A 12,258-nucleotide genomic window follows, 5' to 3' on the forward strand; every position below is an offset into this window, starting at 1 on the left:
AGATCGAGAATCAGTGATTCAATCGAAGCAGACTAAGCTTCATCAACCTCATTCGTCTCAGTTGAGAATTTTGGAAAAGCATATACGGCTGGAGATACTAACGAGGCGATTGATTTTACCACAATTAATCGAGACCCCTTTCCGGTTGTATATATGGTTAGAGATATTAATGAGGTGGTTGATGTAAAACTTTAACGTTTTAACCAATATTTTTCGTTAAAAAAAACAATTAGACTTTTTTCAAAAAGTTGATGATTGAATTTGACGTTTTTTAAAGGTTGAGGGTCAAATTTATTTAAAAATGAATAATGACCAAATTAATAAAAGGCATAAATATTGAGGACTAAATTTCACACAAATAAGAAAAAGAATTTTGTGTTAGGAGGTGAAGCTCTATAATTAAATAAAACACTAAAACGAAAAATAAATTATACCTCATTTTCGAAATTATTATTTTATCATTGGTGTGAGAAAATACAAACTCAATTTAAAACAAATATTTTATACAAGATTTGTCTCTACAAGTTGGGAATTACGACAATTTTATGAGTAGAAGTTAAAGGTTGCCTAAAAATATCTAATCTATAATTTAGTTTCGGTTATTGTATTCAATTTAGTCCCTTAAAAATTGGATGAAGCGTCATCTTTTCTTATTTTATTACATTTATATTTTAGAATAATAATAATTTAATATTGGTTGGAATTAAATTTAAGTAATAAAATATAATTTTAAATTTAATTATAAGAATATATAAATATTAATATAAAATACATTTTAAAATCTTATTAGTATTTTGAAAATTCTTTGAAATCGGACTGTAATTCATTGTCTTCAAAAAGTAACTTGTTCATGCCATGTTCATTTTTAGCTATTGATTTATTATTTTATAGTGATACTAAGGGGTGTAATCAAACTAAGTTATACTCAAATGCTAATAAATTTGAATTCGACTCAAAATCAGAAACTCATTACTCGATTCAAGCTCAATCGAACATCTATTTTTACACTCGAGTTCGATTAAACTCATTTATTAACATTTGTACTCAAATTCAATTAAATTTATTCATATCCAAACTTGAACTTAGCTGAATCAGCTCAATAATAAGCTTAAAGTTAATAATATTCACATATAATAATATAAAAACATTGAAATACATGTTAAAAATAAAAAGCTCAAAGCTTTTCAAGTCGTTTGAGCTGGGTATTACTAAACTCAAATTCGGCTCAAGTTACGATTAGGTGTAAATGCCCTAAGTGGTACAATCTAAACTAATTTCCATCGAAAAGCCCTTCGTTTAATCACTATAATCTTCGGAATCTGCCGAGTCCAACCCAATATCGTTTCTAGTTTCATTTGGGACATCATCTGATGCATCACTCATCTCCAAATCACCATCGGATTCTTCTTCTACCACCTGTTCAATGCCATTATCATCTTCATAAGTATCATCCTCTTCATAGCTAGCTTCCATCGGTTCTCGACTCCAACCATTAGAGGCACCATTAAGATCTAGCTCCCAGTTTCCTTGTCCGTATCCTTCACCTTGCCCATCGTCATCCGACTCCTCTTCCGTACTGTTACTATCAGGAGGATTTACCGTTGCCATCATCCCAAATCTTTCAGTCCTCCATTCTTCATCCAAATCTCGTACAGATACCGCATCAGCCTTTGGTTTAACCACATCACTCATCCGAGCCATGATCGTACTATTAGCAGCTCTACTTTCAGCTCTCTTTCTAACTGTTCGACGGCCATGTCCAGAACTCTGACCGGTTCTTTGGCTTTGTTGCTTGAGCTGGAAACTTAAATTATTGTTTTCTCCAACAATTTGCTTGCCGGCATCAGATTTGGAACCAGAACCTTTCCTCTGCCACTTTCTACCAGATCCTTGTTCACGAGCGCCTCTTCCCCGTTTATAGCTGCTGCGTTTACTGTTACTCAGGTCGGTAAAGTTTTCTTTCATAGGCTCATCTTGGTCTAGCTCTTTTAATTCAAGCTCTTTATTCTTGATGAAAAGAGAGGTTCTTGAAGGAAGCTTCTGCATATTCGACAAAAACGTTTAGCTTACATTTGATAGACCACAGTAAAATGTACCCATATATTAGTATATTAGACTCGAAGAAGGGAGAAAAAAGTATCGAGAACCACTCACTATATATGATGCTCTAGCTTCCCTGTTCTCCGGAGGTTCGACTTTCTCTGGTTTTACATACATGATGGACGAATCAAGCTCCAAAAGCCTTAAAGCTACAGCTGGAGTGGTTTGGGGTATCCATGGAAGCACCGAAACAGTAGAAGAATCATTCTCTGACTGAAGACTAGAACCCAATAACTCCCTCGTTGTTTCAAAGTTGGACGATAAATAATCTCGTTTTATGGCACTCTCGAGCTGTGTCAACAGCTGCAACGCCAACATGACATTCGAGTGAGACCAACATCAAAATTGCATAAAACACGAGAAAGAGGCAAATACTATTAAAAGTCTAAATGCTCAAGTTTAGAGATAAGATACAAAGTTCGCACAATGTTTCATTTGAGAATGCAATCAAATGGCAGTCTTTTAGTCTATTAGCAATAACCGCCAAGTTCTTCATCAACTTACAAAGCAAAAAATGTTGAGATCCCAATTTGATCACAGTAATAGGATAAATCCACAAATAAAAACCTTAATTAAATGGATTATTTTCGGAATTTAGAACTATTTCAAATAAATGAAAACCTTTAGGAGTTCATCTGTGGAAGAAGATGCATTAAGCTTCCTGCCCCACATCTTTCGTTGGCCCTCCGCCCACATTGAACCAAGGGCTTCTGGTGGAATAGATACCTGCAAAGGGAAAAGTTTGAGACAAAAACATAGAATTTGAATTCCATTTTATATAGGAAATTCGAAAGTGAGCTGTTGTTTTAACTCACCTCAACTAGAGCACAAGAGGACTTTAGTAAGTTGATTCCCATGGGGAGAGAAGAATCGAGAGTACGTTTATCCTTGTTGTCTAGCTTCCTGTTTTCTTTGCACCGAATCTCATGATCATAGAAATTAAAATTATTGTTTAAGGCGCGAAACGTCTGGTGGCAGTAACTACAATGCACATCCTCCGGCATATGAGAGCCAAGGCATGTATCACAAACAGCCAATAGCTGCGTACATCTCTTCTTTTCATATTTCATGGCACACAAAGTAGAGGAATTGTAACATTCATTCCACATCCACCTCTGGAAATCTTGATACCTTTCCATGGCTGACTTTCTCTCATTTTCGTTTCTCCCAAGCTGAATTTTGAAACAAGGTAATGTCCCTGATGCATCAGAATTCAACCCACAGATCCCACTACGAGGACTGTCAAAACTGCCAGTAAAATCAGGACCAGAATCAATTTCAGAAGCTTCATTCTCAGAGTATCCACTTCGGCCCATAGCCCTGGCAGAGTGCAAGTTCCTACGAACATTTTCTTTGAAGGAGGATTCAATCTTTCGCAACATTATCCGTAAATGAGATTCCCTGATTCCTCGTGCATCCAAAGATGCCAAGAGAGCATCGAAAGCCTACAAAGAAATTGAGGGAATACATTGTCAAAAAAATTCAGATATAAGTTATAAAAGTTCTATTCGTTCTTCTGATTAGTCTAGCAATTCATTCCAACATATATCAACAGAGTTCTCTTTCTAATGAGTATAGCATACCTCTTCAGAATCAATCAGCCTCCATTTTCCGTCATGTAGTTCAACAAATATCTGGCCGGAACAAGGGTCATTTTTAGAAGCAGATGCAACAAACTGCCAGTATCTATTTCGCCTACGATCTTGGCCAAGAGGTAAGGACCTGTATACATACATCTCTTCCGCTCTGTGGGCTATGTATGATTTCAACTGTGAGCGTGATCTTTTCGAAGCATATCCATGCTGCTGAGCAGAGAAGTTTTCTGGACCCATGGAGGCATCTTGAAGTACCAAGGCCCTTTCAGCAGGATAACTATTGAGGTCATTTTGAACATTTTGTGAACATAGCAAGGGTTTTTGGTCTTCTGGAATGCTTGGAGATGCCTCATCATTTTTATTATCAGCAACAGGAAATGGACTTCGGCTGCCTTCCACGGCAGAATTAGGCAGTTGAGCGTCAGTCTTGATTCCCATGACAGGTGGAAAATCCATTTTAATTATACATTCTTCCTTCAGACGACTTTTGTCCAGCTGAGCCTCAGCCCACATTTGCTTTTTAAGAGCATTTGCTGCTTCCAGACGATCCTGCAAATTCATAAATCGAAATTACAAAGAAGAAAATGATAAGGAACAGAACAATCAGACAAAACTGTAGCTAAAGATCTACCTCAAGCACAGCACGAATAGAGTTCCCTTCATTTGCAATACCAATTAAGGCAACAAGGGCATTAAGGCGCTCCTCAACACTAAGATGAGAATATTCGCCTTCTGAAAGACCCTGAATCCACGACTCACCAGACTCACTTTCATCAATTTCAATATTCTGTTGATCAGGATTGCCTGTTCCATTCTCCTCACTGGCAACATATTGTCCAGAATTACTTGGATCATTGTCAACCTTCACAGTATTTGAAGCGAAAGGTGAAAAATCCTTATCAAATTCAGACTGAACATCCAATTCATCATCAGCTGAGGCATGGAAATTTTTACTTCCTAAACAAGTATTTACTTCATTCTTAGGGTAGTCAGCAACTTTGTTTGCATTTGAAGGAGTAGCTATATCATCAACTTCAGGATCCTCATCAACATCACATTCAGAGTCTTCATCTCTTTCAACATCATCTCTTTCCACCTCATCTCTTTCAACTTCATCAGCATCTTCTCCACCTAAAAATCCATTCTCAAATTGCCGAATCTTTCTCCTTGCAGTTGCTAGTATGGCCTCTGCATCAGCGGGATCTTTCCTATAGGCAGGTCGTACACAATAAGTTGAAGGAGCTATTCTTTCAAAGAGCTTTCCATCCCTTGTCAAAGCAACTGAAATAGAAGCCTCCGGAGTCTTGCTTGTTGTAAGGTCCCGAAGTCCAGATTTCTAATAGGAAACAGATAAATTAGGAAAAGGTGTGTAAACATACAAATTAATTTGACATCAAATAGGAACACAACCCAAACTCACCTGAATCTTATCTGCAAGTTCTAGAACTGTTAATCCTTTGCTTCCCTCCAGCGAAAGAACATGAAATGCTGCAAATTTGACAGTTCCAGGTGTCAAACGATGCCTCGATCTTCTAGGAAGTAACAGACCCTTCTCTCGCATCAATGCAAATGCATTCTCAGCTGCTGAACCATTGCGTAGAGTAGAAACTACATCAGCACAACCTTTACCCTGCAGGTCCAGATAAAAAAAATAAACATATATATACAGACAAACAGACACACTAAATACTGTTAAGGGAGAACGAAGTTGGTCGTCATTATGCAGAAATAGAGGACTGCAATAAAGTTACAACAACCTCATCATTATCACCCGTGTATGTCCATGTTGCCTTTTGTTTCTTCAACTGAGGTCCAAAACCAGCAGAGATCGCTAATTGCCGGAAAATTTCAGGCCATGTCAGTGGATTCAAGTGATGCTGCCAATTCCGGATGTCAAAACCCCAGGAATATGCCTGGCAAACACCAAATGCAAAATGGTTCAGCAGCAATGAAAATAAGCAACATGAAAAACCTATAACACCACTTACCCCTTCAACAATCTGAAGGTGTCCACCTTCAGGGTTGGCAGCACAGTACTGATTCATCCCTAATCCAGTTGCTGGTGTTCTTGCAACATCTTCAATATCTTTTATTATTGATCTCAAAAGAGTAACATGAATCTCACCCAACAACCTTGAATCCTGGTGTCAAATTTGTAACAATATCACATCTAGGAAGCTGAACTAAAAATGAAAATTAGAAAACAAGGCATTCCATTGGATACTTACATAGTCATGAAAAGCTTGGACAAACTCATCAAGAGTAAAAGGCCATAGTCTGAGAATATCAGCAAAAGTAATCAAAAATCTCCATGCCTGATAAAGGAAACTGTGTTAATAGTCCTTTTTACCTTTAGAAATAAAAGTGGCTATATTTATAATTTTACCTTAAATCATTTAGGAAACAAACTCAAAGATATAAAGATCACTAGATATGTAACTTATAGCAGATGAAAAACCGGCAAGTATGTTATACCATGAGAAGATTCCCAACATTCTCCTCTGAATCAATCCACGGTTGAATGTCAAATGGTCTTTTCAATTGCACAGACTTGGGCGGGAACACGCTTAATGAATCTAAAACAGAAATATTAGGGTTATCATCAGCTAAAACCCATCAAGAATTGAAAAATCAAAGAATCATTAAAAATAAGAATAAACAGTAAGGGAAACATATCACAATCTTTCTGCAAATCCAAGTGATAGATATATGACTAGGATACCTAAGGCGAGCAGAATCCAACTCGATTTGAAAAACCAATTAAATTTTTGAATTTCAAATTAAATAGTTTGAGTTGTTCAAGTCAACTCGATTAAATAGTTCAAATTCAATAGTTTAGCTCGGATTTAAAATGTACAACTCGAGTTGTTCAAATAACTCGAATAATTCAAATAATTAAATATAATTCAACCCTACCTATTGTGCAAAGTTTTGATCAAGTCAACATTCGAAAGATCACCTGTGGTCCAATCAAGCTGATTTTTTTACAAAAACTAGAAGACTCGTTGATGTTGGTATTTAATGTTCAGATTAGTCATCTAACTAGTATGGCTTTTCGATCTATTAGTCTAAACAGATGTTCTATTATTTTTTGGTGAAACTCCCTAACTTTCTCTCATTGGTTTTTTTTTTAAATCACTTGTTGATAGCTAAGAGTGAGATCTCAAGTCTCAAGGCATTAACCTTTTCATTAAACAATTTTCCATTTAAAATTGTGTCTCGTGATGATTTCTAATTTTTAAAGTGGGCTTTAATTCAAGTAAAATTCTATAGGACTTCCTTTATCATGCTAAATATGATAGAATATCTATTTTAACTCAAATGATTTATTCGACTTGACTCAAATTTCTTTTCCTTCGACTCGATTCAATAAAATTTCAAATCTAGTTGAAAAAATAAGACTAGTAAACTCAACTAACTCGAAATTTTTTAACCCAATTTGACTCAACTCAATCAACTACTCAACCCTAAGCACACCTAGTATCATATCCCTCCTAAACAATAAATTATTTTAATTGTTCTTTACAGGGAACATAAAATTACTCCAACAAACCACTTAGAAACATTCATTATATTAGTGGCATCAACTATTTTCATTCAAATGAAAAAGATCAAAAGAATCTGAAAGATTTTTCTGCTATCCAAAATGCTTACCAATCAAAGTACAAATAGGCAAATGCAATTCAAGTGAGATTTACCATAGAATGGGGCAAAAAAAATCTCAGGAAAATCTGAAAATATATTATTTTCAACTGTGGAGATCCAAAAAGCTCACCAATCAAAGCCAAATTAAATAAAAGCAAGTAGACAAATGCAATTCAAGACTTCAAGTGATATTTACCTCTAAATGACTCAAGATTTTGCAAGGTATCATGTTCAAGATGAATAATTGAGTATATTCCCTTCCTAGCAGCAGCCAACTCCATGAGTTCTAGCTGTTCATCTTCAAGAAGATCCATAGACTCTTTAGCAATTTTCCGTGCAGTAGCCTTTTCCCTGGCAACTCTACGTCTCTCCTCCTCTCTCTCTCTTCGCAGCTCTTCCTTTTGTCTCTTTTTCTCAGCCTAAAGGTAAACCCCAAAATTATAAGTCATGACTATAAAAGAGAAAGAAAATATTCATCATGACTAGAAAGGAGAAAGAAAATATTCATCACTTATGATTAAGGTCAGGACATCATTTGCAAAATATTCTTACTCTCAAGTATTCTTTCTGCAAAAACTTTTGTCTTCTTTCCATTTCACGTTTCTGCTCTCGTTGTGTTCTCTCTTCTTCCCTCTGCTTCTCACGCATCAACCTCTCTTCTTCCTTCCTTCTTTCACGTTCAAGCCTTTCCATTTCTTTCCTCATCCTCTCTTCACTCTGATAAAAACAATTTTAATAATACGAGTGAATATAGAGGATTCCCTTGGAAGCAATGTTCGTGGTCAATAATAATTTAAAAAACAGAAAACCTTTCGCCTTTTATGGTCTAGTTTCTCAAGCTCTTTACGAATCCTGTTCTCATGTGCCTCAACTTCCTTTGCAATTCTAGTTTCATCACTCTACAAGGAAAAAAAATGATAAATGAAATAAATGATATACAGAATTAGAATCAAGGAAGGAAATAGGTAATATATATAACATATTATACCAAGCTAGACACCTTGCGTTTCCTATCGATCCGTGGATCAGCATCATTATTCAAGGTTTGCTCAGCAGACAGCATGTATAAATCTTCAGACCCCAACACCGGATGGCAAATAGACGGAGCATTTCTCCCATTCGTTAATGATTCCCTTTCTGCAAGAGAATCATCAGCCACATGAGATGATGAAGGAATTATTCCTTGCTGAGGTAACACAAGAGCTCGAGATCCATGACCTTGAATGCCATGAATCCTGGACAATGGTTCCTCTCCATGAACAAACGGTGAAGCTCTACCCCTCACACCACTGACCGGGGATTCATGAAAATGAGACTGAGTAACAAGTCCATATGCATCAGATCTAAGACTTGAATGCTCTGGAAGAAACTGATACTCATGAAAAGCCCTTGCAGCAACCTGAGATTATTAGTATATACAATATCAATAAGCCAACCCAACTAACTAGGTAATATAACTTTAGAACAAATAAGCATTTTACATGTTAAACAAACATAACTTCAAAGCTAAAGAAAGATCAAAGATAATCATGCCAACAGCATATCAATTTAAACAACCTAGTCAAAAACAACTACAAAAAGCCAGCATAAGAAAAAAGCCACATTATATAACCAGTTAACCCGTCCCACAGAAACATGGGTGATGAAGGGATAACTAGCTTTCCAAAACAAAAAGTTCAGCAATATATATTGGTGCCAAATTAGAAGTCAAACCATTTGGAAGAACAGATGGAAAATTCACCCTACCGCTGAGAAATCATCACAACTGCATTACAGTATAAAGTATTCTAATTTCTAAATATACTGGTAGTTATATGTAAATGGAGTTTGAGAAACAAACTTTGCTTGACCAGCCATCATGTCGCTCATATACTTTGCTCTCGTAAGGATGTCCAGACCTATTATGTGGCTCGGGAATTGCTGTTTACAAAAGGGGGGAAAACAAATTAAAATAAAATCCAAGCATTTCCACCTACAAGGCCTACCATATAAACTACACTGAACAAACTACCAAGAAAAAACAAACTGAAACTTGCAACTCTATACAAGTCCATGAATAATAAAGCACAAATGTAGTCTACATTCAACAAAAGTATAAATATTATACAGCAACATAATGACCAAACATTCAAACAACCTAAAAACAGTTAAGGTATACCTCCAAAAGCATCAGGAGGCAATGGATCGAACTCCATGCCAAGCATAGGTCCATCATCTCGCAATGGCTCTCCCAACTGTGCCTCCACACAAGCAATTGCCCTGAGCTCCATTATCGACTGTTGTGACTCATAATACCTCCTGACTGTCTGCACATCCTCCGTCATCCCTCGAGAAGAGCTTCCCCCCAACTTCCTTGTGTCCATATTAGGACTTGACCCCGAACCTGACCCTGATCCATAGTCCGGACCCGGCCCGGCCCGCAACTCATCGATTGGAGATTCTGGCGGTAACGCAGCAACTTTTCGCGGTTTTTTCGTAGGAGTATCCTTCTTTTCTTTCAATCTCCGGTGACAAAACCACATCTGTAACTGCCGATCCGATAATCCCAATTTCTCCGACAATTCCGCTCGCGTCGCTTCCGATGGATAAGTCTCCACTAGCAAAATGAAACACAAAACAAAAATCACCAGAAAATTAAAAAAAAATGGTTAAAAAGATAAGGGAGATTGAACACAACATACGAGCATAAGCTTTCTCCAGAGCTTCGAGTTGAAACGGAGTCTTCATTTGTCGTTTAGGCTTAACGTTGCCTTCATTGGAACTACTAACATTCTTATTCGGATTATTGATCTGATTATTCTCACCTTCTGAACCAGCCTCCATTGAAGCAGATCCAAAAAAAAAATTTCAAAAGAGCATAAAATTTTAGGGTTTCAACAAAATAAGCTTTTCTTTTGCCCCTCTTTTTTTCTCTCCTTTATTCCTTTTCTCTCTCAAAAAAAAACACCACGAAATATCGTGAAAGTCAAGAAAGGGAATTGGATGAGAATTATTATCAAATCAAGAACAATGAATTTCAAAAAATAAATTAAAATAAATGGAAAATAAATATAATAAAAGTGAAATTATGAACAATGCAATTACAGCAACAGCAGTGTTTCTCGAGTCCAATTACATTTTCAAACTCCATAATAAATTTTTCTTTTTTGGTACGAAATAATTAATCTTCTTTTATTTTCTTTTTGTCTTTTATCGAATTTGATTTTTTAGCGTCTCAAATGTCTAAACAATGTGTTAATAATATTGCGGTACGCTTTTAAAAGGAAAAATATTGGGAAAAACCCTCTTTTCTCTTTCTCAATTTTGATATTAAACAAATTAATTCTCTTAAAAAATTAAAATAATTTAATCTCTATTTAATTTCGGAAGTGATTAATCAAAGAAAATTAACTATAGAACCGATTGTACATAATTTTGATTAGTATAATAACAAATTTAGACATTAATATTTATATATTTTATGTAAATTTAATTTAAAAAGTGTATTTGTTAACTAGGAAAGCACGCCCTACCAAATACGTTTTTGTCTAACGTTAGCCACCACGTCAGCGTTAAGGACCCTGATTTTTTTTTTTTTTGGTCTTTCTTGACACAATTTACTAATTGCTTAGCTATAAATTTAATTTAAAAAGTGCATTTGTTAACTAAAAAAATACACCCTACCAGATACATTTTTGTCTAATGTTAACCACTCAATCAGCATTAAGGACCCTTTCTTTCAAAACAATGAGGGAGGAGAAAAAACAAAATATGATCAAAATCTTATCCTTACCTTTCAAAACTAATCTTCAAAGCAAGAAATGGATGTTGACAATTGTTGGAAGCAACAATCAACGACTACTAAGTTTGAAACTTGAAATTAGAGAAGAGTTGAAACTTGAAATGAGAGAAGAGCTGAAAAGAAGCAGAGAAGCAATCGACAGTCAACACAACAAATAGCAGCAAAATTTTCTTCTAGTGTTTTAGACTTTTAGTAGGTACACGGCAGATGATCGCTCCTCGGCGTGCGTACCTCGAGGCAAAGGATCAATGCAAAACTATCAAAATTAAAGCAGCTTACCTACAAGTGTGACAGATTAGTTTTAATATTTATCTTACAACGGAACACGGAGTATTCTGATGATCGGACCCAGTAGAGCTTGGGTGATAAAGTGACTAACAATGAAAATGCATATATTTATGAAGTCTAGCTAGCTACTCGCTAAATATTATAATACGACAACTCATCATAAAAGATTAATTACTCTATCTAACACCTAGAAGAACTAAATTGCAAAACAATCAAAAGTTCACAAATATCAATTCAAAGGGCTAAAGTGGTTAGTTGACTTCCATGTTGCTAATAAATTCTTGGGTTAGGGGTTTAAAGGGTTTGAACTCCTAATTGGTTCAATTTTACCTTTCAGTCGCCATTTTACCAAATTAGACAATTTAGTCTGGTTTATCTCTCGATCTCACTAAACTAAATCAGGACAATCAAATTGGTTCTTAATAGGCTCTCATCTCAATCTCACATATTTAATTGTTCACCTAGATGTGTCAATTCCTAGTTTTGAAGTCTATTCGATTTAGTCAAATTGTTACGATTTAGTTCTTAACCCAAAAACTAATCATGCAACATTTTCATCAACCAACCACCATGAGATTTAGTTACTACTCATCCTCAACACACAAACATCAATCAAATATATGCTCAAATGATTCATTAAAGAAATCATAAAAAACAAGGTTAAGAAAATCTTCAAAACTCTTTATGGAGCTTTTGTAAAAGATAATAGCAGCAACAATGAAGAATAAAGCACAACTAAAGTTAGGGTTTTTACACTTTTGAGAGTTAACAAAGCTGAAATCTATTAAAGGATTTAAAGGAAAATCAAAATACAAATTAAGATTTTTGTACCTAAGTGCAAGGAAGTAA

General features: G+C 35.5%; 1 protein-coding gene across 4 annotated transcripts; it reads right to left on the reverse strand.

Annotated features, from left to right (window-relative positions):
• Positions 1-1,082: 1,082 nt before the first annotated feature.
• On the reverse strand, positions 1,083-10,458 carry LOC105772786 (homeobox-DDT domain protein RLT1). 4 transcript variants are annotated; one of them, XM_012594237.2, is made up of 19 exons: positions 10,022-10,458; positions 9,499-9,936; positions 9,181-9,260; positions 8,559-8,739; positions 8,341-8,477; positions 8,150-8,239; positions 7,893-8,057; positions 7,537-7,759; positions 6,171-6,271; positions 5,924-6,010; positions 5,684-5,836; positions 5,453-5,608; positions 5,116-5,325; positions 4,327-5,031; positions 3,684-4,244; positions 2,916-3,545; positions 2,722-2,826; positions 2,155-2,403; positions 1,083-2,040 (listed from the first exon to the last, which is right to left on the reverse strand). In XM_012594237.2, exons 1-19 carry the CDS (start codon positions 10,161-10,163, stop codon positions 1,297-1,299), a joined length of 5,157 nt encoding a protein of 1,718 aa, XP_012449691.1. In that variant the 5' UTR covers positions 10,164-10,458; the 3' UTR covers positions 1,083-1,296. The 4 variants fall into 4 exon arrangements, with proteins under 4 accessions (XP_012449691.1, XP_012449690.1, XP_012449689.1 ...); XM_012594236.2 differs by having other exon boundaries at positions 8,329-8,477; positions 10,022-10,457; XM_012594235.2 differs by having other exon boundaries at positions 8,341-8,739.
• Positions 10,459-12,258: the final 1,800 nt, after the last annotated feature.

This window comes from Gossypium raimondii, chromosome 6, assembly GCF_025698545.1.
Source record: "Gossypium raimondii isolate GPD5lz chromosome 6, ASM2569854v1, whole genome shotgun sequence".
NCBI lineage: Eukaryota > Viridiplantae > Streptophyta > Magnoliopsida > Malvales > Malvaceae > Gossypium > Gossypium raimondii.

What these genes read in the sequence shown, in the direction of transcription:
- LOC105772786 (XM_012594234.2), bottom strand. Translation starts at nt 10,163, where the DNA reads ATGGAGGCTGGTTCAGAAGGTGAGAATAATCAGATCAATAATCCGAAT. An exon ending in TAGACCATAAAAGGCGAAAG is followed by an intron (nt 8,058 to 8,149) that starts GTTTTCTGTTTT and finishes TGTTTTTATCAG; the next exon opens with AGTGAAGAGAGGATGAGGAA. An exon ending in ACCTTCAGATTGTTGAAGGG is followed by an intron (nt 5,609 to 5,683) that starts GTAAGTGGTGTT and finishes GGTGTTTGCCAG; the next exon opens with GCATATTCCTGGGGTTTTGA.